The sequence below is a fragment of the Myiozetetes cayanensis genome, unplaced genomic scaffold (genome assembly GCF_022539395.1).
Source record: "Myiozetetes cayanensis isolate MyiCay16 unplaced genomic scaffold, myiCay2020 scf29, whole genome shotgun sequence".
Lineage (NCBI taxonomy): Eukaryota > Metazoa > Chordata > Aves > Passeriformes > Tyrannidae > Myiozetetes > Myiozetetes cayanensis.
The window spans coordinates 1-25971 of NW_026087510.1; the positions used below are offsets into that span (position 1 = coordinate 1).

Consider the following 25971-nt stretch of genomic DNA (forward strand, 5'->3'; position numbering starts at 1 on the left):
GGGGGACACCGAGCAGGGACCGACCGAGCGCCACCGGCTGCGGCGTCACTGCGGGCCTGAGCCCGCCCCGCACCGGGGACACCGGGGCACACCGGGAGACACCGGGAGGCACCGGGAGACATCGGGAAGCACCGGCGGACACTCGGAGAGGCACTGCGGCACCGGGAGACAGCGGCACCGGCAGGCACCGACAGGCACCGGGAGGCACCAGGCTGCGCTAGGGGACACCGGGAGACAGCGGGAGGAACCGGGAGGCACCGGCAGGCACCGGGAGGCACCGGGAGCGGCCCCGCGGCCCCGGCAGGAACCGAGAGGAACCGGGAGGCACCAGGAGCGGCCCCGGTGCCGCAGCGCAGCCTCCGCCCCCGTCCCGGACAGCGCTGAGCGCGGACAGCGGGCCCGGCCCCGCCATGGGGCCCGGCGGCCCCGGGGGAGGGTGGCCCCTGGCCGGGACCCTGCTGGTGGCCGTGGCCACCTCGATGGGTGAGACACGGGGGTCCCGGGGATGGGCAGCCCGGTGCCACCCTGCGACGGGACGCGGTGACACCGCCCGTGACCGGGGGGTCCCTTTGGGGGGGGACCCGGGGCCACCCCCGTGGCCGGGAGGTCCCGCTGGGGGCCACCGGCCGCGATCATTACTCGCCATACGCGGCCCCTTTCACCCTTTCCCCAACGCGTCCCCCGGCGCTCTGGGCCCCCCACGAACCCCCCGCCCCCATTTCCCGTTTTTGGGGTCCGCGGGAGCAGCGGGCACGGAACCGGGATGCCCATCCCGGGGGATTCTGGGGCTTCCCACGCTCACTCCCCCCCCGTGCCTCAGTTTCCCCATTCGGGCCTGAGCTGCCGAGGCGGGGGGTGCACTTTTTGGGGTGCGCGGCCCCCCTGTGAGACCCCCCGCGGAAGGAAGGCAGCCCACGGAGGGAGGCAGCCCACGAAGGAAGGCAGCCCACGGCCGTGGCTGTCTCCCGTGTCCCGGCGCCTCTCGCCGCCCCCGGGCCCCGCTGGGCGGTTATTTCTGGGAGAACAGGTGGTGGCTCCGGCCAGAAATAGGACGGGAGGAGCCGCTGGAGCAGCCGCGAGGGGGCGGGGGGTCCCGGAGCTGCGTGGGATGGAGGGGGCTGCAGGACAGCGTGGGGGCGGTGCGCAGGAATGGGGATGGGGGTACAGAGGGGCACGGTTTGGGGTCCGTGGGACAGGAGAGAGCAGGGGATGGGGGGACACAGGGGCAAGGTTTGGGGGTACGGGGGGCAGGAGGGAGCAGGGGATGGGGGATACAGGAGATAAGGATGGAACGGGGAACGGGCGTCCGTGGGGCAGTGGTTTGGGGGTCCGTGGGCAGGACTTAGCAGAGCATTGGGGTGCACGTGGTCACGTTTGGGGGGGGCCCTGCGGTGGGATGGAGGAGGGGTTTGCACAGGAGAAGGGGTTTGGGGTCCCTGGGACAGGGGTTTGGGGGTACATGGGCCACACTTTGGGGTCCCTGGGGCAGGATGGAGGAGGGGTTTGCATAGGGGCAGGGGTTTGGGGTCTCTGGGGCAGGATGGAGTAGGGTTTGGGGTACATGGGCCACACTTTGGGGTCTCTGGGGCAGGATGGAGCAGGGTTTGGGGTACATGGGCCACACTTTGGGGTCTCTGGGGCAGGATGCCCCGGGGTCCGGGGGTGGGCACAGGGCAGGACTGCCCGGCGTGCAGGGGGAGCAGCGGGGACACGGCGGAGGTCCGGGCTGTGCCAGGTGAGGCAGGGAGGGGACAGTGGCGCTGCCGCTGCCCCCGGGGTGGGGTGGCCGGGTGGCCCCGGTGACAGGCGACCCTCCGCAGTGGCCGGGGGCGAGGACTGCCTGTGGTACGTGGACAGGAACGGCTCGTGGCACCCGGGCTTCGACTGTGAGTTCTTCACCTTCTGCTGCGGGACCTGCCACCAGCGCTACTGCTGCAGGGACCCCCTGCGCCTGCTCACCGAGCGCCAGCAGCGCCACTGCCTCGCCTTCAGGTGACACTGCCGGGCCGCGGGGGGCACCCCCGGGGCGCTGGGGCTGGGGCTGGGGGCTGGGCACTGGGACTGGGTGCTGGGACTGAGTGCTGGTGCTGGGACTGGGTGCTGGTGCTGGGCATCGGTCCTGGGCAGTGGTCCAGGGTGCTGGGGTCTGGCACTGGGTTCTGGGCACTGGCCAGTGGTGCTGGGTGTTAGTGCTGGGCACTGGGCACCAGCACTGGGTACTGGATGCCCAGCACGGGGTACTGTGCACTGGGGGCTGGGCACTGGTGTTGGGCACTGATACTGGGCAGGGGCACTGGGTGTGGGGCACTGGGTGTTGGTACTGGACACTGGACACTGGTACTGGGCCCTGGCAGCATCCCTGGGCAGTGTCACTGGTCACTGTCACTGTCACTGGTCACTGTCACTGCGCAGTGTCACTGGTCACTGTCACTGTCACTGGCAGTGTCCCCGGGCAGCACCAGTGGGCACTGTTTGGGGCGGGGGGTGCCCGGGGTGCCCCCCAGGCCGCCGTGCCCACGCCCGGGGGGTCCCTCCCGCAGCCCCAAGACCATCGCGGGCATCGCCTCGGCCGTGGTGCTTTTCATCGCCATCGTCACGACCATCGTGTGCTGCTTCATGTGCTCCTGCTGTTACCTGTACCAGCGGCGCAGGGCCCCGCCCACCCCTGGCAGGTGCGGCACGGGGGGCAGGGGGCATGGGGGATCGGGGGTCCTGGGGGGATGCCGGGTTGGGGGGCTGGGACGAGGGGTGAGGGAGGAATGGGGGTGCAGGAGTGGGAGTTGCAGGAGGGTCCTGCAGGTACAGGGTGTAGGGGAACTGGGGGACTGGAGGGATTCAGGGGAATTTGGGGTGGGAGGAGGCAGGAGAGGGGGAAAAGGGGGTGGAGGGAGTGTAGGACTGGAGGGGCAGGAAGGGAGAGGAGGGTGGTGGGGGTTGTGGGACGGTCTTGAAGGTGCAGGGGGCAGAGGGGTTGAGGGGACCTGGGGGATGGAGAGAAGGATTGGGAGGTGCAGGGGAGGGGGGTCGCTGCAGGGACAGGGTGGGGATGCAGGAGGTTCCTGCAGTACAGAGTGAAGGGTTTTGTAGGGGCGAGGTTGTGGGGCCTGGAGAGATGCAGGGGGTGGAATTTGGGCACTGGGGGGGTGAGTGGGTGCCGCTGGTACTGCCCCGGTGCCCACCCGCCCCCGAGGGGCACCTCCTGTCCAGGGTGCCGGAACCCCCCAAATCTCTCCGCAGGCCCAGAGATCCCCCTGTCCAGCTACCCCCGCGGCCCCCGGCCCCGTTCCCCGTGGACCCCAAAGTCGGCCCGCGCCCCTCAGCCCGGCTTCACCCCCATGGCCATGTACCCCCTCCCAGGCCCGCCCAGTACCCCGTGTACCCCTCAGGCCCCCCGTCTACAACCCCTCAGGTGAGCAGCGCGGGGGGCCGCGGGGCCCCCCCCGTCCCGCGGGGGGCTCGCTGGGCTGGCAGGGGGTGACCCCCCCGTGTGCTCCCCCGCAGCACCCCCACCCTACGTGCCGGCATAGCCCAACTATCCCGGAGCCTGGGCCCCCGGGCACCCCCGCACCCGCCGCCTGCCAGCGGGGCCGGGCTGGGGACCCCCGTGCCCCCCCCGAGGCGCTGGGGGGGTGTCCCGGCGCGGGGGGGTTGCGGTGGCAGCAGCACAGGGCGGCCCTTGTCCCGCACACTGGGCCCTTTGTGGGGGACACCCCCCCCGCCTCTGGGTGCCAACGGGCCCGGCCACGCGCAGGGGGCCCCCCGAGGGCCGCGCGCTGCTGCCCCCCCTGCACGACCGTCTCTGGATACCCCCCCACACCCCCGGGGGTCTTCGCCCCCCCCCGGGGTCGGCATTAAACCACTTCTTGTGCCCACGCTGTGTCGGTTCGGTGGCTCCGGAATGGGGGGAGGGGGGCCAGAACCCCCCCAGTCCCACCCCGGGAATGTCAGAGTTGGGGGGGGACACAAATCCATAAATCCCTTCTGCTCCCGGGGCTTCAGCACCTCGGGATGTGCTTGGGATGGGCAATTCCCACCAAATCGCCCTGGGAGCGTTGCCCCCCCCCGTCCCCCCCCAAAATTAGGGCACGAAACCACGCCCGGGCACATTTTGGGTGAGAAAACAGCCAATCCTGCCTGGGAGGAGGGGGACAGTTCCCCCATCCCCCCCCTCTCCTGATCAGGTCCCCTGGGGGGGCAGGGGGGTCACCCCAATGGTTGCTCCTGGTGGGATTCATCCCCACCCCAAACCATCACCAGGACCTGGGGAGGGAATATTTGGGATTTGGGATCACCTTTGCTTCCAGTGGAGGGAAAAGCCAGGTGGCCCCCCCGGGGGTGCAACTCCACCCTCCAAAATCCCCCCAAAAACCCCACGAACCTCCCGGGGCTGTGTGGGGGGAGCCGGTGGCGGCGGGGGAGGGGGCAGCTCCGAGTTTTATTCATGGAGGGGCCAAGAAAAAATAATAATAATAATAAAAATAAGAATAAAAGCCGCGAGGTGGGCGCTGGAAAGGGGGGGTTGGGGGTGTTCCCGCCGGCCCGGGGGGGGCACACACAGCCAGCTGCGTGGCGTGGGGGTGTTGGGGGGGTGTTCAGGGCTTGGGGCTCCCCCTGTCCCGGAGGTAGAGGTCTCGGATTTCGGAGAGGCTGCGGCCGAGCGCTGCCAGCGCCTGGGCGATGCTCCGCAGCACGGCCGTGCTCTCCCGCCGGCTCTCGGCGTATTCCCGCCGGAATTCCCGCATCTCCCGCACCAGCCGCTCGTTGGAGCGCGCCAGGCTCAGCTCGGGGCTCTCGGGGGTCCCGTCCGGCCCCCCCGCCCCGGGGGGACCCTCCTCGTCCCGGCTGAGCCGCCCGGGCTCCGGCTCGGGCTCCAGGAGGAGGCTCGGGAAGTCGGAGCCCAGCGGGTCCTGCTGCCCCCCCAGCTCGCCCAGCGCCACTTCGGGGGGCGCGGGGGGCGGGGGGCTCCGGCTCCAGCCCTCGCGGGGCAGGAGGCGCTCGGGGCCGCGGCCGGGAACGCCGGGAACACCGGGAACGCCGGGAACACCGGGAATGCCGTCGGGCTCGGTCTTCACCTCCACCGGCTCCTCCTTCACCGGCTCCTCCTTGATGCCTGCGGGGGGAGGGGGAGCAGCTGTGGGACCCCCCCACGAGTGACTGACCCCTCGTCCCTCTCACGTCCTGGTGCCCCCGGCACAGTCCCCTCTGTCCCCACCCTGTCCCTGCACGCACCTGTCCTGCTCCCGCTCCTGCTTTTCCCCACATCCCACCCCCAGTCCCTTCATGGCTCTGTCTCCCAGTCCCTCCCTGTCCCTGCCCTGTCCCCCCGGGTCCGTGTCCCCGTCCTTGTCCCCTTGTCCCTGCCCTGTTCTCCACGTCCCAGGGCACCTGACACTGCCCACGCCCCCCCGTGTCCAGGTCCCTGTCCCTGCACACACCTGTCCTGGTGCCCCCCTGTCCCTGTGTTGGTCCCAGTGCCCTCAGCCCAGCCTTAGGGTCCCCACACATCCCAGTCCCAGTTCCCCTGTCCCTGTCCCTGTGTCCTGGTCCCCACATCCCTGTCCCTGGTCCCCACATCCTGCTCCCCTTCCCCTCTGTCCTGTTCCACCCCATCCCAGGCCTGCAACCCATGTCATCCTGTGTCCCCACATCCCTGTTCTGTGTCCCCATATCCCTGTCCTGTCCCCCCATATCCCTGCCCTGTGTCTCCATATCCCTGTCCTTGGCCCCCATGTCCCTGTCCTGGTCCCCCACATCCTCGTCCCAGTCCCCCTGTATCCTGGTCCCAGTCCCCCTGTATCCTGGTCCCAGCCTCCCCTCATCCTCATCCCATTCCTCCCCATCCCATCCCATTCCTGGTTTCCCATGTCCATGTCCTTGTCCCCCACATCCCTGTCCCTTCACTGCTTCATCCCGGCCCCAGTACCTCCAAATCCCTGCCCCATTCCCTGGTCCCCATCCCCTTCCTGTGTGTGCCTGCCCTGTTCCCTCCATCCCCATCCCATTCCCCCATCCTCAGCCCAGTCCCGTTTCCATTCCCCCATCCCCATCCCATTCCCCTGTGTCCCATCCCCATCCTGTTCTTCCTGTCCTCATCCTGGTCCCATTTCATTCCCTTCAGTCCCCATCCCATTCCTCTATGTCCCCATCCCGTTGCCTCCATCCCATCCTGTGTCCCCCATCCTGGTCCCAGTCCTGTTGCCCTTGTCCCCATCCCGTTCCCCCATGTCCCTGCCCCATCCCAATCCCGTCTCCATCCCATTCCTCTCATTCCCATCCCGTTCCCCTCATTCCCATCCTATTCCCCCCGTCCCTCCCCTGTTCTCTCATCCCCATCCCCTTCCTTCCATCCCCATCCCGTTTTCCCGTTCCCGTTCCCCTCGTTCCCATTCCGTTCCCTCTGTCCCCATCCCGTTTCCCCCTCCCTGGTCCCTGCCCCGTCCCCCCCGTGTCCCCCCGTGCCCCGCACGCACCGTGGGATGCCGGTCCCTGCTGTGTCCGTGCGGGGGGTTCGTGGCCGGCCCCGCGCGTGTCCCAGGCGGGCGTGGGGGCGGGTGCGGGGCCGGGCTCTGCGGGGCCGCTCCCGTTACTCCCGTTACTCCCGTTACTCCCGCAGCTCCCGCCGCTCCTGCCGGGGGCCCTGCCGGCCGGGCCCTGCCGCTCCAGCCGGTGCCGGCTGATCTTGTCCCCGGCGCGGCGCCGGAGCCCCCGCCAGCGGTTCTTCACCTCGCCGATGTCGCGCTGGTGGCGGCCGGCGGCGTTCACCTTGTGCGTGATCCGCCACCAGATCTTCTGCTTCTCGTAGGCGTTGACGGTGCCGGCGGCGGCGCCGAACAGCAGCGGCTCGTACCGGAGCACCTCGCTCATCAGCACCTCCAGCTCCTGCAGGGTGAAGTTGGGTTTGCGCTTGAGCAGCCCCCGCCGCGCCGCTGCCGCTCCGCCGCCTCCCGCCGCCGCCATCGTCCCCCCGCCGCCTCCTCCTCTTCCTCCTCCTCCTCCTCCTGCTCCTCCCGCTCTTTCTGCTCCTCCTGCCGCCTCCCCGCGCCCATCCCGCGCCGGGGCCCCGGGGCCGAGCGCGGGGAGCGGGGGGGACACCCGGGACGGGCCCGGGACGGAGCCGGGACAGCCCCGAGAGCGGGGCCGGGCCGGGGGCACGGGGGGAACAGGGCGGGCCGGGACAGCGCCCCCTGGCGGCCCCGGTGTGTCTGTTACAGCGCCCCCTGGCGGCCCCGGTGAGTGACGCAGCGCCCCCTGGCGGTCCCCGTGTGTGTCACAGCGCCCCCTGGCGGCCCCGGTGTGTGTCACAGCGCCCCCTGGCGGCCCCGGTGTGTCTGTCACAGCGCCCCCTGGCGGCCCCGGTGAGTGACACAGCGCCCCCTGGCGGCCCCGGTGTGTCTGTCACAGCGCCCCCTGGCGGCCCCGCCGCGCACTGCACCGGCAGGGACCCCCCCCGACCCCCCCTCTCAGTTCATTGACGGAGCTCCCGGTGTGTTCTGGTGACACCCACGGTGTGTTCAGGTGACACCCACGATGTGTTCAGGCGACACTCTTGGTGTGTTCAGGTGACACTCTGGTGTGTTCCAGGTGACATTCCCAGTGTGTTCAGGTGACACTCTTGGTGTGTTCCGGTGACATTCTTGGTGTATTCAGGTGACACTCCCATGTTTTGGGGTGTTCAGGTGATGCCCCCAACCTGTCCTGGCATGGGGGGTCCAGTGGGGGCCCCTCGGTGAGGCTGGGGGTGACCCTGGGGTTTTGGGGTAACCCCGGGGTTTTGGGGTGACCCCGGGGTTTTGGGGTGACCCTGGAGTTTGGGGTGACCCCAGAGTTTGGGGTGACCTGCGGGTGCCCAGTTCTGGGGTGGCACTGGAGTTTTGGGGTGACTCTGAGGCAGCCTGCTCTGGGTGACCCCAGGGTTTTGGGGTGCCCAGTTGTCTGTGCCCAGTTTGGGGGGTCCTGGGTGCCCCATTTTGGGGGGAGTTCCGGGTGGGTGGATGACCCAGGTTGGGGGGTTTTAGCGCTCCCAGGGTGCCCAGTTTGGGGGGTCTGGGTGGCCCCAGGGTGCCCAGTCCAGGGAGGGCTGTGCCTGCTGGGAGAGGGAAGAGCTGCCCCAGTTGGGGGAGGGGGCTGATCCCATTCCCAGAGCCCCAAATCCAGGGGGGTCCCGGGGCCATGGGAGGCTTGGGAAGCGTTGGGTGAATTTATTGTGATGCAGCTGAACAAATCCACACAAATCTATACAAATCCATACAAATCCATACAAATCAATACAAATAACGATCAGTGGGGGGGTGAGGTGGGTACTGTGTGACCCCAAAACCCTCCAGCCCCCCCGGAGCCGGTGCTTTCCCTGCTCCCCTCGGGGTGTGTTGGGTTCCTGGGGGGGTCTCCGGGGGTCCCCAGGCGGGGTTGGGGCTGCGAGTGATGCCCCGACCCCCCATTCCCATCCCTGCCCCCCCCGTTGTCCCACCCCCTCCCCTGGATGTTCCCTCCTGTGACCCCCCCCATTCCCCTCAGACCCCAAAAATTCCCCCGGAGACCTCTCAGGGCCGCGACAACGCCCTGGGTGTCCCCTGTGCCCCCAAAAGGCTGGGGGGTCCCCCCCACCCTCAGGGGGGTGTTCCCTCGGGGTCAGCCCCGCCCGTGGCACCCCCGGGGGCTGCCGGGCAGGAGAAGGAGCCGGAGGGGCTCCCCGAGCGTCCCCAACAATAAATAGACGGTCCCGCGGCGAGTCCCGCCGGGCCCGGCCCGGCCCCGCCTGCCCGGGGGTCCCCGCTCGTCCCGCCGTCCCCGCGGGACCCCCGGGGCTCTCCGGGCCAGCGACGACGGGGAGGGTCCACGGGGGCCGTGGGGGGACACCCCCCCAGCCCCTATTGCAGCAGCTTCGGCAGCTCCACCTGCAGGGAGGACACCCCGTTACTGGGAATGCTGGGAATGCTGGGGTGGGGGGGGAATTTTTCCCTGGATGGATTTCCCAAAGGATGCCCCATCCCTGGGATAAACTTGGAGCGAGCTGGGAGAGGGGGAGGTGTTGGGGTTGGGACGGGATGGGCTTTGAGGTCCCTTCCAACCCAACCCATTCCAGGATTCCAGGAAACCTGGAGCAGAGGGGTTTGCCCTTGGAGCAGCTGGCACAGGGAGCTGTTCCTAAAAGGGCTGGAGAGGGCTGGAGGGACAGGACCCAGGGAATGGCTTCCCACTGCCAGAGGGTCAGATGGGATATTGGGGAGGAATTCCTGGCTGTGAGGATGGGGAGGGGCTGGGCTGGAATTCCCAGAGAAGCTGTGGCTACCGCAGCCCTGGGAGCGTCCAAGGCCAGGTGGGAGCCATTTGGGATAGTGGGAGGTGTTGGGATTGGAACTGGAGGGTCTGTGAGGTCCCTTCCCATCCAAACCATCCTGGGATTCTGGGGCCTCTTTCCCTTGGCCAGGCTGGTTGTCCCCACGCTCCAGCCCCAGGACAGGGATACAACACCTGGAATGAGGGGGGTTCCAGGGCTGGGGGATGCAGCTTCTCCCACCCCCCTGGGCCACCTCCCACCCCCAGCTGTGGCTGAGCCGGGGCAGCAGGAGCGAGGGATGGATCCTTCCTGCTGTCCCAACCCTGGATCCTCCTGGATCTGCGCACGCCAGGAGCTCTGCCAAGGGATGGATCTGCTGATCCCACCTGGATCTGCCGATCCCACTGCCCTACAAGGGATGGATCTGCTGATCACATCTGCTCCACGAGGGATAGATCTGCTGATCCCACCTGGATCTGCTGACCCCACCTGCCCCACCGGGGATGCTAAAGGACCCCTTTAGCCCCCCATGCCCTCGGCAATGGATGGACCCCCTGCCCAGTGGGTGGACCCCCCGTGTCCGTGTCCACTCGGGCCCACAGCCACCCCCCCGTGGAGCACAACCCTCCCCTCCCCCCGCACCGCCCGAGTGACCACACCCAGGCCCCCCATCCCCCAAGCCGGCCCCGCCGTGCCCCACTTGCCTTCCTGAGCTGTTTGAGGTTGCTGGATCGGATGGCCGCCAGCAGCTGGTCCCGCGAGTTCTTCTCCTGCACCGGCAGCTTCCTCTGGCTGGCGGGGGACAGCGAGTTCCTCAGGCCCTCGTTGATTGCCAGGGGCGGTGCCAGTGGCGGGGGCGGCGGGGGCGGCGCCGCGGGGCCCCCCCCTTTCTCGGGGGAGCTTTTGGGGGGCGCCTTGGCCTGTGGCCGCTGCGGGGACGCCTTGGGGGGGGCCCCCTTGGGCGGCGCCCCCGCCTTGGGCGCCTGCTGAGGGTCCTTCTTGTCGCCCACCTCCTGCGCCAGCCGCTGCTGCTGCAGGCGCCGCTGGCGCTGCCGGTCCATGTTGCGGCTCAGCAGGTTGGTGACCGTCATGCGCGGCCCGGCCAGCTCGAAGTGGTAGCCCAGCTTGAGCAGGGTGGTGTTCTCCTTGAGCAGCTTGGCGATCTCCATCTCGGTCTTGCCGCCGCAGATGTGGCGCTGGTTGTGGAAGCGCAGCTCGGTCAGCGTGTCGTTCTGCAGCAGCGCGCGGAAGATGGCCAGGATGCCCTTGCCCGTGATGTGGTTGGAGTCCAGGTTGATGCTGGTCAGCGCCTTGTTGGACTTGAGCATGATGGAGATGGCGAAGGCCACGTGGTCGTCGGCGCGGGTGTTGGCCAGGGCGAACACCTTGACCACGGTGTTGAACTCCAGGGCCTCGGTGAAGCGCACCAGGGTCTCGTTGTTGATGCAGTCCGAGTTGTTGACGTTCACCTCGGTCACCTCGGCGTCGTTGTTCTTCACCTTCTCGATCAGCTCGTCGAAGATGCTCGAGGCCTCGTCGTCCTTGGGTGGTTCTGCAGCCTTGGGGGGTCCCGCCTTCTCCTTCTCCTTCTCCTTCTCCTTCTCCTTCTCCTTCTCCTTCTCCTTCTCCTTCTCCTTCTCCTTCTCCTTCTCCTTCTCCTTCTCCTTCTCCTTCTCCTTCTCCTTCTCCTTCTCCTTCTCCTTCTCCTTCTCCTTCTCCTTCTCCTTCTCCTTCTCCTTCTCCTTCTCCTTCTCCTTCTCCTTCTCCTCCCCCCTGGGTGTTTTCCCAGCTGAACCCTTCTCTCCTTTTTTGTCTTTGTCTTTCTCCCCTTCCCCTCCCGTGTCTTTCCCTGCCTGTCCCTTTGGTCCTGAGCTCTTCTGCTCCTCCTTTTTGTCCTTCCCCGTGTCCTTCTTGGAGGCTGAAACCTTTTCTTCCTCCTTCTTGTCCTTCCCTGCCTCCTTTGCTGCTGAGCTCTTCTCCTCCTCCTTTTTCTCCTTCCCTGTGTCCTTATTCTTCACATCTGAGCCCTTCTCCTCCTCCCTTTTCTCCTTCCCTGCCTCCTTCCTCAGCGCTGAGCTCTTCTCTTCCTCCTTCTTGTCCTTCCCCATCAGCTTTTTCTCCATGGCCTTCACTTTATCGTTCATGGCTTTGCTCTCTTTGCTCTTGGGCTCAGCCTCAGCTTTGCCTTTGGGCTCTGTTTTCGGAACATTTTCCTCCTTTTTGGGGTCTTTGGTGTCTCTTTTCCGGGCCGGGTCTTTGGGGGGAGTTTCCTTTCCCGTTTCCTCTCCAGTTTTGTCTCCTTTGCTCTCGCTCAGCCTGGTTTCCTGAGGAGGCAAGAACACCTGGGAGTTACAGATGGTGGTTTCCCAGCCCTGTCCCACCATCCCAGCCCCTCTGGAGCCTTTGGAATTGGAATGTTTGCCCAGCCATGGCTCCAGGGAGGGTTCCTCAGAGCTCTCCAGGCCATCCCTGCTGCCCCCACCCCTTCCCAAAGGGCTGCAGAGCCCCCATCCTGCATCCCCAGGGGACCCTCCTGTCCCTCCTCCCTCGAGTTCTCCTCGTTTGAATCCCATTCCCAATCCAATGCCCATCTCCCCCTGGCAGCCCCAGGTGCTTTCCCACCTTTCCCAGGCTGTTTCCAGCCGGATTCTCCGTGGGTTTGCCCAGTTTGGAGCCCAACACTCCCCACACCATCCTGGCCACGTGTGCAGACAGGGCAGCAGCCACAGCCAGGGCCACGGTGACACTGCTGTCCCCAGCCCTGGGCTCTCCAAACCCTGCTGGCATCAGCTTGGAGCTCGGAGCAGAGAACCAAGGGAATGGGGACCTGGAATTTCTTGCTTGTCATGCCTGGAGTTGTCCCAGCACAGCCTGCTCCTGTGTCCATGGGCAGAGCAGGAGGGAAGGGCTGAGCTGGGAGGGGCTGGGAGAAGGGCACAGGGAATTCCTGGGGATTTTTCCAAGCCCCTGATCCCTGGTACAGCCTGTCCTGGGTGTTGCTGCAGGACACAACCAGCACCAGCAGCTCTGGGACACCTTGGAGTCCCTTCCAGGGCCTGGAGGGGCTCCAGGAGAGCTGGAAAGGGATTTGGGATAAGGCCTGGAGGGACAGGACACAGGGAATGGCTTCCCAGTGCCAGAGGGAGGGAGAGATGGGAGATTGGGAGGGAATTGCTGCCTGTGAGGGTGAGGAGGGGCTGGGCTGGAATTCCCAGGGGATGCCCCATCCTTGGAGTGTCCAAGGCCAGGTTGGAGCAGCCTGGGATGGTGGGAGGTGTCCCTGCCCAGGGCAGGGGTGGGATGGGATGGGATTTAAGGTCCCTCCAACCCAAACCAGTCTGGAATTCCATGAGATCCCCCCACGGAGAGGAGCCAATGCTCCCAACAGATCCCTGAGGGTGGATGAGCCCCTGACATCCCCGGGGTCAGATCTGCTGCACAGAGCAGGATCCCACCCTAAATTCCACCCCAGATGTTAAAGGGCACTTTAACCCCCTTTCCCCGCTCCCCACCCCGGGCACACACAGGCCCCCTCATCCCCCTTGCTGGGGGATCTTGGATTCCCTGGAATTCCCGGGAAGGGAGCACAGGAGGTGCCTGTGGAAGAGGCAGCTGATCTCTGCCTGTGCTGGGGCTTCATCCAGGCCTGGAACCCCCAAATCCATGTACAAACCCCGCAGTGTTCAGCTGGAATGGCCTCCCCCTCCTCCTCCTCCTCCTCCTCCTCCTCCTCCTCCTCCTCCCCCATCCCAGGGCTCCGTGGGGTCCCTGCTGGGGCAGCTCTGCCTTCCCAAAACAGGGCTCTGGAGGCCCCCAGGGCCTGGTTTTTGTGGAGAGCCCAGGCTGGGCACTGTTTGTCCCTGCTGCATAAACAGCTGCCATTGGGGACAGGGTTGTTTAGTTAAGGGATTTCTTGGCTCCCCGGCAGGGACGGAACAGGCACCGGAGGGAACGGCCAGACCCCCCCAGCCCAGCCCCAGGGACAGGGATGGGGCACCCAGGGGTGTCCTGGGGGCTGCAGGGACAGGGATGGGGGTCCCAGAGATGTCCTGGAGGCTGCAGGGACAGGGATGGGGGTCCCAGAGATGTCCTGGGTTCTGTAGGAGCTCCCAGGGGTGTCCTGGGGGCTGTAGGAGCAGGGATGGGGGTCCCAGGGGTGTTCTGGGGGCTGCAGGATCTCCATGGGGTGTCCTGGGAGCTGCAGGAGCAGGGATGGGAGTCCCAGAGGTGTCCAGGGGGCTGTAGGAGCTCCCACAGATGTCCTGGGGGCTGCAGGGACAGGGATGGGGGTCCCAGGGGTGTCCACTCCAAAAATCCTCCTCCTTCTCAGCCCCCCCAGCCCCCCCCCCCAGCACATCCAAGGCCCAACAAGGCATTGGTTGGGAAGGGGCAGATCCCAGAGGAAGGAGCTGCAGCTTCTCCCAGGCCTGGAAAATGTGAGGGATTTTTCCAAAGGAGATGAAACCAAGGGGAAAGGAGAAGCAGAGCAAAAACCCCTGCTTGGGAAAGCTGCTGGGAATGTTTTGTTATCCCATTGTTAGTCCAGGAGGTGTGGGAAAGGAGTCAAGGGAAAACGATCCAGGGAAAAGGAGTCAGGGGAAAAAGGAACCAAGGGAAAAGGGGCCAAGGGAAAAAGAACCAGGGAAAAGGAGTCAGGGAAAAGGATCCAAGGAAAAGGATCCAGGGAAAAGGAACCATGGGAAAAGGATCCAGGGAAAAGGAGTCAGGGGGAAAAGGAGTCAAGGGAAAAGGGGCCAAGGGAAAAGGAACCAGGGAAGAAGAACCAAGGGAAAGGATCCAGGGGAAAAGCATCCAGGGAAAAGGAACCAAGGGAACAGGATCCAGGGAGAAGGACCTAGGGAAAAGGAGTCAAGGGAACAGGATCCAGCTGTGCCCCAGGTGTGGGGACGAGAGACTGCCCTGGGTGTGCAGGGACTGCCCGGGGTGTGCAGGGACTGCCCGGGGTGTGCAGGGACTGGCCACGGTGTTGGGGCCACCCCGGGGGTGTTTGTGGCCTCCCTTCTGTCCAGCGAACCTGGGATGATCCCACGGAAGAGCTGCAGGGGCTCGCAGGAATCCCTGGATGCTCCCGGGGGGGTGGAAGGAGTCGGAGCTGCTCCAGAGCCGCCCCGGGAGCGGGAGGGAAGGGAGGGATCGGGAGGGATCCGGGCAGGGAAGCAGCTCCTGAGCTTCCAAAGGCAAGGCTCAAACCCCCGGAGCTGCCCGGGGACACTCGCGGGGTCCGCGGTCCCCTCCGGTTGTCACCCCCGCGGCCATCCCTGCCTGCTCCCACCGGGAATGTTTCCCGCGGTCCCTGGACCCAGCCCCGCTGTCCGCGCCGTCCCCGCGCCCACGGGCACGGTTCTCGGGCAGGATTTTGTTTACCCAGCCTGTCAGACCTTTAAAAATAAAAGCCCAAGGAAAACAAGCTGGGCTGGCGCTGGTGAATCCCCAGGGTTTGGATGAACCCAAATGAACCCAAACGGACCCAGATGAACCCAAAGGAACCCGAACGCCCCCTGGTCCCGGTCCCGGTCCCGGTCCGAGCGCGGCGGAGACTCCGCAACCCTCAAAGCCTCAAAGCCTCAAAATCTCGCCGATGTTGCCTTAAAAGGCAAAGGAGAGTCGGGAACTGCTCGCCTGGAATCCGAGCGGGGCCGGGAAAAGGAGCGGGATGGGGCTGGAGCCGGGAATGGGGATGGAGAGGCTGGAGCGGGGGGGGAGGGGATGGGGAGTCTCGGGTCTGCCCTGAGGGTCCCACGGCTGATTTTGGGGTGGGGAGGGAAGGTTTGGGAAGGGAAGGTTTGGGAAGGGAAGGTTTGGGAAGGGAAGGTTTGGGAAGGGAAGGGAAGGTTTGGGAAGGTTTGGGAAGGGAAGGTTTGGGAAGGGAAGGTTTGGGAAGGTTTGGGAAGGGAAGGTTTGGGAAGGTTTGGGAAGGTTTGGGAAGTTTTGGGAAGGGAAGGTTTGGGAAGGGAAGGTTTGGGAAGGTTTGGGAAGGTTTGGGAAGGGAAGGTTTGGGAAGGTTTGGGAAGGTTTGGAAGGTTTGGGAAGGTTTGGGAAGGAAGGTTTGGGAAGGAAGGTTTGGGAAGGTTTGGGAAGGTTTGGGAAGGGAAGGTTTGGGAAGGTTTGGGAAGGTTTGGGAAGGGAAGGTTTGGGAAGGGAAGGGAAGGGAAGGGAAGGTTTGGGAAGGGAAGGGAAGGGAAAAGAAGGGAAAAGAGAAGGGAAAAGAGAAGGGAAAAGAGAAGGGAAAAGAGATGCTCCAGTGACTGAAGCCCCTCTGCTCTGGAGCCGGGCTGGGAGAGCTGGGAATGTTCCCCTGGAGAAGGGAAGGCTCCAGGGACACCTTGGAGCCCCTGCCAGGGCCTGAAGGGGCTCCAGGAGAGCTGGAGAGGGGACAAGGCCTGGAGGGACAGGACACAGGGAATGGCTTCCCACTGCCAGAGGGAGGGAGAGATGGGAGATGGGGAAGGAATTGCTGGCTGGGAGGGTGGGGAGGGGCTGGGCTGGAATTCCCAGGGGATGCCCCATCCCTGGGAGTGTCCAAGGCCAGGCTGGATGAACTTGGAGCCACCTGGGACAGTGGGAGGTGTCCCTGCCCTGGATGGGACTGGATGGGCTTTGAGGTCCCTTCCAGCCCAACACATTCCAGGATTCCATGAGGAGTCCCGGGGGCTCCTCCAGGAGGTCCCGGCTGGGGAGGAGGAGGGGGGGTCCCCAGAGCCCCTCAGGCCACCTCACCCTGCAGCCCTGGCAGTGACTCCTTGTCCCCTGTCCCGGGATCCCTGAGGTTGGAAAAGCCCCCCAGGGTCACTGAGTCCCCCCTGTCTCCTCCAACCCCTTCCCAGGGGAGCTCCCAGGGGACAGGGCTGTCCCCAGGGCTGTCCCACCCCCCAGGGGGTTTGCAGGGTGTTTGGGGTCCCTGGTGGGTGTTTCCCCACTCCTGTTTTGCTCCAGCCACAGGAGAGGGGGGTTCAAATAGAGCCAAACCCCCCAAAAAACTGGTCAGGCTGCTCCTTCCCCCCGTCCCTCTGCCAGCTGGGAGCAGCTCAGAGCCAAGGACATTCCTGTAGGGAATTCCATGGCCTTGGCCCAGCCCTGGGAGCTGCTGGACCTGCAGTGCCAGAGACCCCCAGATACCCCCAGAGACCAAGAGACCCCCGAGACCCCCAGAGACCATCAGAGACCCCCAGAGATCCCAGAGATCCCCAGAGACCTCCAGGGACCATGAGAGACCAGCAGAGACCCCAGAGACCCAAAGAGACCCCCAGAGACCCCCAGGGACCACGAGAGAACATCAGAGACCCCCAGAGACCAACAGAGACCATCAGAGATCCTCAGAGACCCCCAGAGACCCCTCGAGCCCCCACTGGCCCTGGCACAGCCAGGATGCCCCTCGTGCCCCTCAGCTGGGGACAGATCCCCCGGGGGTGTCCCAAGAGACCCCCCTGGCACCCCCAGACCCTGGAGGGGCAGCACAGGGGGGTCCCTGGGCAGGGGGGGAGGGAGGGAAGAGCTCTGGGACATAAACAGGGCTGTAAACAACCCCTTGCCCTGCCAGCATTCCCGGTGTTTTCCCGAGGAACGCAGTTTTTCCCGTCCCCTCTGCCTGCCCGGCCCTGCCTGACCCCGGGAATCGCTGCCAGGGCTTTTGGAAAGTGGCCCCTCCGCCCCCCCGGGACTGGGCAGCTCCTGGGCCCGGTTTGGGGCCTGTTTGGCTGAATTTGGGTGAACAACAAACATCCCAAAAGGGTTTCCTTTAATAGCAGAGCCTTCCACGGACACACAGCCCTTTTCCAGGGACACACAGCCCTTTTCCATGGACACAAAGCCCTTTTCCAGGGAGCCTCGGAGCTCTGGATGCTCTGGGAATGGAGAGCTTTTCTCCTCCAGCAAAAGCTGCTTTGGGAAGTCAGGGTTTTTAACTCCCACCCCCTGAATTCCCAGCCCTGCTCCTGAACTGGGTGTTCCCAGGAGGAGACCTTTTCCCTGCTCTCCTCCTCCTCAGCCCCATCCCAGGGGTTGTGAACTCCAGGGATTCACCCTGGACACCTCCGGGCTGGATCTCTGCCTGACACACTTTTTGGGCAGCCCACGAGGAGAATCCCACAGGTTTTTAGGAACAGGGGAAGCGCCACTCAGCTCTAGTGAGCCTGGAATCCCATCCCAAATCCAATCCCAAATCCCATCCCCCAATCTCATCCCTAAATCCCATCCCAAACCCCATCCCAAATCCTATCCCCAAATCCCATCCCCAATCCCATCCCCAACCCCATTCTCAATCCCATCCCAAATCCCATCCCCAATCCCATCCCTAAATCCCATCCCAAACCCCATCCCAAATTCTATCCCCAAATCCCATCCCCAATCCCATCCCAAATCCCACCCCCATCCTCTGTCGGGGTTCTGGGGGTGGTGCCAGGGCCAGTTCCTGTGCCCCTGCCAGGACTCCTGGGAGCCCTCGGGATAATCCAGGTGGGAATCCTGACCCAGCTGTGGGGTCTGAGCCCCTGGACCTGCTGACACCTCCCCATGGAATGGCTGGAATCACTGGGGCTGGAAAAGCCCTCTGGGATCGGGTCTGACCATCCCCCTGCTGATCCCACTGTCCTGCTGATCCCAGAGTCCTGCTGATCCCAGAGTCCTGCTGATCCCAGAATCCTGTTGATCCCAGAGTCCTGCTGATCCCACTGTCCTGCTGATCCCAGAGTGTCCTGCTGATCCCCCATCCTGCTCATCCCAGAGTCCTGCTGATCCCAGAGTGTCCTGCTGATCCCACTGATCCCAGAGTGTTCCACTGATCCCAGTGTGTCCTGCTCATCCCAGTGTCTCTCTGATCCCACTGTCCTGCTGATCCCAGAGTGTCCTGCTGATCCCAGCTGATCCCATTATCCTGCTGATCCCCCTGATCCCAGAGTGTCCTGCTGATCCCAGTGTCCTTCTGGGATCCCCAGGATGGTTTCCTCCCCCTCCCAAGCTGCCGAAGGGGCTCAGACGGAGCAGACCCAGCTGGAGCAGACCCCGCTCTTCCCCCCTCAATTTACCCCCTCAACACAACCCCCGTCCAACCTCCCGGGCAGCTCAGCCATAAACCCTCCAAACATCTCCAGGGATTGTTTCCTGCATCCCAGTTGTGCTTTCTGTAAATACCCAGCTCGGGGTTTTTGCTCCTGTTTTTCTGGAAATCCAGATTGTTGTGTTTTTTTCCTCCCCCTCCTGTTTTGTGCCCTTAGATGGGCTGAGGATGTCCCTGGCAGTGCCTCGGGGTGACCACTGGGAACACTCTGTGCTGCCCCCTGTCCTGGTCACGTCAGGAAAACATGGACAACATGGAAAACGTGGAAAAAAACCATGGAAAACAAGGGCTCTGCCACCCAAAAACCCCTCTGTGGCTGGGAGGTCTCTCCTCACACAGCTTTTCTGGGAGCAGCTCAAAGCCTGGGGTGTTGTCCCCTCACTCTGTTCCCACACAAATCCCTCAGGGATTTCCCACGGGATCGTCCCTGCTTTTCTCCTGCCCCCAGAGGGTTGTTCTGTCACCTCAGGGGGGTCCCAGCTCCCTTTCCTGCTGTTTCTGCCCGTCCCCAGGGGCTGGGATGTTCCCAGTGGGCCCAGACAGGCAAGGCTCTCGCTGCTGGGCAGCACAAGGTGACAGATCCGAGGGATCTCCGGGATGTCACGGGATCAGGAGGTTGGAAAAGCCCCCCGAGGTCACTGAGCCTCCCCCTCGTCCTGTCCTGTTCCCTGGGAGTGTCCCCTCCTGCCCTGCAGTCCCAGAGGGATCTGTGGGGCTGGACTGAGCCCCTTGGAGGAGCAAAGAGGAACAACTCGACCCCTCTGGCTCCTTCCCAAAGCTGTGCTGGGTTTGGATGTCCTGGATATGATCCAGGGGGGGAAAAGGCAAAGCCCTCTCTATCCCCTCTGTGTCGGGGGAAGGAGCCAAAGCTTTGCCCACTCCCCTGGAGGAATGTCCAGGCTGGATAAACTTGGAGCAGCCTGGGATAGGGGAAGGTGTCCCTGCCCAGGGCAGGGGGGCGATGGGATGGGATTTGAGGTCCCTTCCCACCCAAACTAGCCTGGGATTCCAGGATTCTGGAGCCCCTCTGCTCTGGAGCCGGGCTGGGAGAGCTGGGAATGTTCCCCTGGAGAAGGGAAGGCTCCAGGGACACCTTGGAGCCCCTGCCAGGGCCTGAAGGGGCTCCAGGAGAGCTGGAGAGAGACTGGGGATGAGGGATGGAGGGACAGGACACAGGGAATGGCTTCCCAGGGAGAGATGGGAGATTGGGAAGGAATTGCTGGCTGGGAGTGGGGGAGGGGCTGGGATGGATTTCCCATCCCTGGGAGTGTCCAAGGCCAGGCTGGAGCAGCCTGGGATGGTGGGAGGTGTCCCTGCCCAGGGCATGGGATGGAATGGGATGAGCTTTGAGGTTCCTCAATCCCAACCCATTCCAGGATTCTTTGGGCTGTTCCTCACAGGTCCATTCCAACCTCAGCAATTCCCTGGAGAGGGAAAAGAGCCCAGGACGTGGTGATGGAAGGAAAGGGTTGGGATCTGCTGGATACTCTTGGAAGGCAGCAGGAACAGTCCTGGCATGTGGACAAACCCCAGCGAGTGGGAGGAAGGCAGGACTTTCCCCGTGGCATTCCCAAGGAGTTTGAATCCTCCTCCATGGCAGCAGGACCCCCTCTGGATCCAGCATCCTTCAGAAAGGCTGGATTTGGATTAAAGAACCCCCCTGAGGCCACTGGTGTTCCATCTGCAGCCAAACCTGCCCAGCCTACGGAGCTTGGGGACACCGGGACATTCCCAGCAGGGATAAAGATCCCAGGATCTGGAGCAGGAGGGGCTGTTCCCTGCCCAGGACATTCCCAGGAGCCTGCAGGGATAAAGATCCCTGGATCTGGAGCAGGAGGAGCTGTTCCTGCAGAGGAGGGAGTGGGATATCCAAGAGGAAGGGGAAGTGCTGGAAGATCGCTGAGCCAGCTCAGCCCTTCCCACGGGAAGGGGGTTCATCCTTCAGGACATGGGAATACAGGGACCATCCACACTGGGAACAACTTCCCTTCCACAGCGCTCTCCAGGGGGATTTTGGGATGTCTCAGTGATCCCCGTGGGCCCCTTCCCACTCAGCAGATTCCATGATTCCCTGAGGTGGGGGAAGGAGGCTCCATCCACTCCCAGGGAAGGTGGCAGTGCTGGAGCAGGGAGATCCCTGTGGGGATCCTGTGGAATTCTTGGAGAAGGAAAAACCTCCTGCTGTGGATTTGGCAACTTCCAATGATCATCTTGGAGGGACCTTAAAGATCATTCCCTTAAAACCCATCCTGGAAGGGACATAAAGCCATTCCCTGTGTCCTGTCCCTCCAGCCCTTCTCCAGCTCTCCTGGAGCCCCTTCAGGCCCTGGAAGGGGCTCCAAGGTGTCCCTGGAGCCTTCCCTTCTCCAGGGGAACATTCCCAGCTCTCCCAGCCTGGTTCCAGAGCAGAGGGGCTCCAGAATCCTGGAATTCCAGATTGGTTTGGGTGGGAAGGACCTTAAAACTCACCCAGTCCCACCTTTATGGGCAGGGACCCCTCCCACCATGCCAGGCGGCTCCAACCTGTCCTCGGACACTTCCAGGGATGGGGCATCCCCTGGGAATTCCATCCCAGCCCCTCCTCACCCTCCCAGGGAAGAATTCTTTCCCAATATCCCACCTGTCCATCCCTCTGGCACTTTAATGCCACCATTTCCCCTTCCCAACCCCAATTTCCCTCTCGTGATGCCTTTGCCTGGGGAGGGGAGGGGGGTGTGTGTGTGTGTCATTTGGGGGGGGTCTCGGGGTGTCCTGGGGGTCTCCAGGTCATTTTGGGGGTGTTTGGGGGTGGTGTTTGGGGGTCTCAGCCCCGGCGCTGCCTCAGACGGAGGGGAATTCCCCTCCCGGCGCTGGATTTGGGGATTATTCCCGCGGGATCCGGCAGTTCCCGGGGCCGATCCCGGCTCCCGGTAGTGCCAGGGCTGGGATTTTCGCCTCGGAACCTCCCGAACTCAGGGAAAAGCTTTCCCAAGGCGCCTTTCCCACCTCCTGGGTGTCCCTCCCGCCCCTTCCCACAGCCCGAATCCCCTCCCACGGTGGTGCTCCCGGGAATCTTCCAGGTCCCAACAGGCAATTTCCTCTCTTTTCCCCCCAAAAAACCCCACCCCAACTTTCCTCCTAATCAAGGGCGCTTCCCTCTGCCGCTTCCCAGTGAAACAGGAGCTCCCCATCCCAAAAAAGCAGCTTTTCCAGCTGTGCCTCGTCCTGGGAACGTCCCGGGAAGGGGCGGGGGGAGCTGCTCAGCCCCTTCTCAGAGCTCCTCCCGCGGCTGGAATTGTCATTCCCGATGTTTCTCCGGGAGAGGGGTCGCTCCGAGGAGAGGAGCATCCTCCACGAACTCCCGAAATTCCCGGGAAGAGACGTTCCCAAGAGCTCCCGGGGCGGTTCGGGCTCAGCCGACCCGCTGGGCGGCCCGGGATAGATCTGGAATCAAAGGGGGGGATCCACAAAATCCTTGGATCCGCTCATGCTGAGGGACTGGCACGGAGCTCTCCAGCTCCCAACGAGCTGCCCAGGGCAGGGAAGGAGAGAAACGAGCCCCAGTCCAAATTCAGGGATGGATCTGAACTGACCAATTAACCGGGAAACAAACGCTCTGGGGCCAAACCCGCTCCTGGATTCCCACAGGCTTTTTATCCCAGGGGCTGCCGGAGCTTTTGCAGCTGGAAGGAGCGAGAGTTCAGGGATGTCCACAGGGGGAAAGAGAGGGAAAAACGCAGCCCCTGGGATTGCTGTCACTGCCCTGCCTGGAAATTCCATCTCCGTTCCCATTCCCATCCCATCTCCATTCCCATTCCCATTCCATCTCCATCTCCATTCCCATCCCATCTCCATCTCCATTCCCATCCCATCTCCATCTCCATTCCCATCCCATCTCCATCTCCATTCCCATCCCATCTCCATTCCTATTCCCATCCCATCCCATCTCCATTCCCATTCCCATCCCATCTCCATCCCCAGCTCTGCCCAGGGATGTCACAAAAGGGACAGAGAGAAAATCCCTGGACACCAGCACAGCTCTGTCTCTGTGGAGAACACCGGGACTTTCAGGGAACACCAGGATTTTAGGGGAAACACCAGGACTTTCGGGACACACCAGGATTTTAGGGGAACACCAGGACTTTCAGGGAACACCAGGATTTTAGGGGAAACACCAGGACTTTCGGGACACACCAGGATTTTAGGGGAACACCAGGATTTTAGGGGACCACCAGGATTTCAGGGACACCCCATCCCCTCCCGGATTCCTGGACCACCTCCCTGCTCCCTCCCCGACAGCAGCTCCCCCCCAGCACAGCCTTTCCCCGGGATTTGTGTCCTCCCCAAGGGCATGGGGGGAATTCCAGGTGCATCCCCCCTTTCCCAGCGGGAACGTGACTCACATCCACGGCTTGCTCCCTGCGCAGGACCCTCCTGTGCTCCCTGCCGTGGTGGTTCAGCTCAGCCTCGCAGTTTTGGGGGCCGGGCGAGGAGTTTTCCGCCCGCTCCTTCTCTCCGGGGCCGCTCCCTTCAGCATCCACCACATCCAGCTCCTTCTCCAGCTCCTCCACCTCCTCCGGGGACAGCGTGGACAGCAGGTTGTCGATGTCCGGGTCCTCGCTGACCTGGCGCCGGTACTTGGCCACCTTGGACATCTTGGCTCTCTGGCGAGACACGGTGGCGGTTTTTGGGGTGCCCGAGGCAGGAGAGAAAAAACAAAAATAAAAACAAAAAGCTCCCGAAGTCGCTCCCCGGGAAGCAGCAGGTGCTCAAGTGTTAAATCCCAGCCGCTCTGCCTCGGTTTTTCCAGAGGGGCTCGGCCAATCCCGGGTGCCGGGGGAGCCGCTGGAGCGGGCGGGAGGCGGGGAAGGGCCGAGCGGAGCAGCCCCAGAGCCCAGGACATTCCAGGGAAGCGGCCAGAGCCTCATGCCCAAATTTAGTGCGGAGCATTTCGCCTTTTAAAGGCAACGGGCCAAGCCGCGGGAAAACAGGGAAAAACGCGGCACGGGGAGGGGGAGCAGCCTGTGCCGGGGGGGGTTACCAAAGAGAGCAGTGTGGCTACCGAGGGGTGGGGAGAGGATGTGCAGGGGTAGGGATGGCTCCTGGAGGGATTGGACACGGAGCAGCCGCTCCAGAGGGGGTTCTGCTCTCTGATGGTTGGGAAGGAGGGGGAGCTGGTGGTGCTGGGCCAGGCTGGTTCTCTTGGGAAGGATGGAGGCACTGGAAGAGAGGGCTCCTGCTGGATCTGACCCCACACTGGCCTGGGCTGGGATCTATCAGAGCTCCTGCAATCCCCAAACCTCTGCAGGGTCTGATCCTGAAACCAGCCCTGGGTTGATTTATAAAAGCTCCTGCAATTCCCAGATCTCTGCTGGATCTGATCCAACATCATCCCTGGACTGATCCATCAGAGCTCCTGCAATCCCCAAACCTCTGCAGGGTCTGATCCAACACAATCCCTGGACTGATCTACCAGAGCTCCTGCAGTTCCCAGATCTCTGCAGGGTCTGATCCTGGAACCATCCCTGGACTGATTTATAAAAGCTCCTGCAATCCCCAAACCTCTGCTGGATCTGATCCGACATCATCCCTGGACTGATCTATCAGATCTGCAATTCCCAAACCTCTGCAGGGTCTGATCCTGAAACCAGCCCTGGTTTGATTTATAAAAGCTCCTGCAATTCCCAGATCTCTGCTGGATCTGCCCCCACACCAGCTCTGGGCTGATCTATCAGAGCTCCTGCAATCCCCAAAACTCTGCAGGGTCTGATCCTGGAACAATCACTGGGTTGATTTATCAGAGCTGCAATTCCCAGATCTCTGCTGGATCTGATCCAAAATCATCCCTGGGCTGGGATCTATCAGAACTCCTGCAATCCCCAAACCTCTGCAGGGCTGTTCCTGCAGTTCCCCTCCCTCCCCCCCTGCCCCTGCCATGCCCCAAAACCTCCCTCCTTCTGCACAGCCCCAATTCCTGCTCCTGCTCCAGGCAGTGCCCTAAGCCTGGCACTGACTTTCCCTCTCCCTAATTCCTAGGGAAGCTCCCCTGGCACCTGGGAGTTCTCCCAACAGATTCCCAATCCCTAGGGAAGCTCCCCTGGCACCTGGGAGTTCTCCCAAGCAGGTTCTCCTCTGGGAATTCCCAGCCAGTTTTCCCACCCTTCATTCTCCTGCCCTTTCATCCCAGTTTCCCTCATCCTCAGCACAGCCAGGGAGGGCTCCAGGTGATTCTCCAACCTGGACATTCCCCATCCTGACTGGAAATGCACATTCCTGGGGCATTCCAGGCTTTCCTTTATCTCCAGCCCCAGCTCCTGCTCATTCCCTTCCTGTGATTCACCAGCAGGGCTGAGATTTTTTCCAGATTGGAGCAGAAAGTGTTGGCTTTGGTTTCCAAGTGCACAACCCTAAACATTGTCCTCTTGGATCCCATCCCACTCCAGCCCTGGTCCCACAGCCCGAGCCTTGGAGCTCATTTGCATCAGGAGGGCCAAGGCCAATCCCTGCCCCTTCTGCTCCCATGGAATCCTGGATGGGTTGGGTTGGAAAGGACCTTAAATCCCATCCCACCATCCCAACCTGGCCTTGGGCACTTCCAGGGATGGGGTATCCTCTGGGAATTCCATCCCAGCCCCTCTCCACCCTCCCAGCCAGGAATTCCTTCCCAGTCTCCCATCTATCCCTCCCTCTGGCAGTGGGAAGCCATTCCCTGTGTCCTGGCACCACTCCTGGTGGAGAATCCCTGTCCAGCTTCCTTGACTCTTCTCCCCTGACACTTTGATGGCTGTGCCAGGGCTGAAGCCATCAGGATCCACAGGGAATGGAACATTTGGGGTCCACTTGGTGCCTCCTTTGCTGGAAGGAGCCAAAGGAGTGTCCCCCATCCCCCCAGCCCTGGGGCTCCCTGAGGTCCTGCCCGGTCCTTTTCCAGCTTGGAAAGTCAGGGAGAGAACCTGGAGTTACAGATGCTGGGATGGACCACCCAGCCCAACCATCAACCCACCCCCCTCGCTACAAACTGTCCCCAAGGGCCACAGCCTCTCGTTTTTTGGACACTCCAGGGAAAGGGACCCCAAACCCGGGATTTTCCACTTTCCCATCTCCCCTCCTGGGCCAAGGCAGAAGCCACAGCAGCATTTCCCAGTAAGCCCCAAAACTGCGTCACTCGCCCCACATAAACACCTTAAATCGTGTCCAACACACCCCATCGGGGCTGGGATGGAATTCCCAGGGATGCCCCTGGATCCCTGGAGTGCCCAAGGCCAGGCGGGAGCAGCCTGGGATGGGGGGAGGTGTCCCTGCCCAGGGCAGGGCTGGGATTGAAGGTCCCTTCAACCCAAACCAGTGCGGGACTCTCTGACAGCGATATTTAGGATTTTCCACAGCCAAGCATTCCCACAGTCACCAACCGTGAGGGGCTGGGATGGAATTCCCAGGGGATGCCCCATCCCCGGCAGTGTCCAAGGCCAGGCTGGACAAAGCTGGTGTAACCCGGCCGTGCGGGGGGTGTCGGTGCCGGGGGCAGGGCCAGGGTGGAATTCCAGGGGTGGAATTCCAGGGGTGGAATTCCAGGACCGTCCCCGTTCCCGTCCCCGTTCCCGTCCCGGGCCCTTCCCCCGCTGTCCCCCCAGACCGCCATTTC

At 63.4% G+C, this 25971-nt stretch overlaps 3 protein-coding genes across 3 annotated transcripts; 1 reads left to right on the forward strand and 2 right to left on the reverse strand.

The window, feature by feature from the left end:
* The first annotated feature begins 6 nt into the window (after positions 1–6).
* Positions 7–4367, forward strand: SHISA4 (shisa family member 4). Its single transcript, XM_050323227.1, is given in 8 exon segments — positions 7–483; positions 1821–1992; positions 2541–2674; positions 3238–3264; positions 3267–3309; positions 3311–3357; positions 3360–3386; positions 3472–4367. Coding segments are annotated over 8 exon segments (1026 nt in total). The 5' UTR covers positions 7–410; the 3' UTR covers positions 3975–4367.
* A 49-nt stretch (positions 4368–4416) lies between these two features.
* Positions 4417–6957, reverse strand: LOC126644177 (collagen alpha-1(III) chain-like). Its single transcript, XM_050323226.1, has 2 exons — positions 6471–6957; positions 4417–5110 (listed from the first exon to the last, which is right to left on the reverse strand). The coding sequence occupies exons 1-2, from the start codon at positions 6955–6957 to the stop codon at positions 4593–4595; spliced, it is 1005 nt and encodes a 334-aa protein (XP_050179183.1). The 3' UTR covers positions 4417–4592.
* A 1616-nt stretch (positions 6958–8573) lies between these two features.
* On the reverse strand, positions 8574–25821 carry LMOD1 (leiomodin 1). The gene is made up of 4 exons (XM_050323161.1): positions 25739–25821; positions 22733–22993; positions 9982–11601; positions 8574–8894 (listed from the first exon to the last, which is right to left on the reverse strand). Exons 1-4 carry the CDS (start codon positions 25775–25777, stop codon positions 8868–8870), a joined length of 1947 nt encoding a protein of 648 aa, XP_050179118.1. The 5' UTR covers positions 25778–25821; the 3' UTR covers positions 8574–8867.
* Positions 25822–25971: the final 150 nt, after the last annotated feature.

Coding starts and splice junctions, on each gene's coding strand:
- LMOD1 (XM_050323161.1), bottom strand. CDS start 25,777: ATGGGGCATCCCCTGGGAATTCCATCCCAGCCCCTCACG. Junction 11,602..22,732: donor GCAGGGAGCAAGCCGTGGAT/GTGAGTCACGTT, acceptor TTGCCTCCTCAG/GAAACCAGGCTGAGCGAGAG. Junction 8,895..9,981: donor ACCTCAAACAGCTCAGGAAG/GCAAGTGGGGCA, acceptor TCCTCCCTGCAG/GTGGAGCTGCCGAAGCTGCT.
- LOC126644177 (XM_050323226.1), bottom strand. CDS start 6,957: ATGGCGGCGGCGGGAGGCGGCGGAGCGGCAGCGGCGCGGCGGGGGCTG. Junction 5,111..6,470: donor GCAGGGACCGGCATCCCACG/GTGCGTGCGGGG, acceptor CTCCCCCCGCAG/GCATCAAGGAGGAGCCGGTG.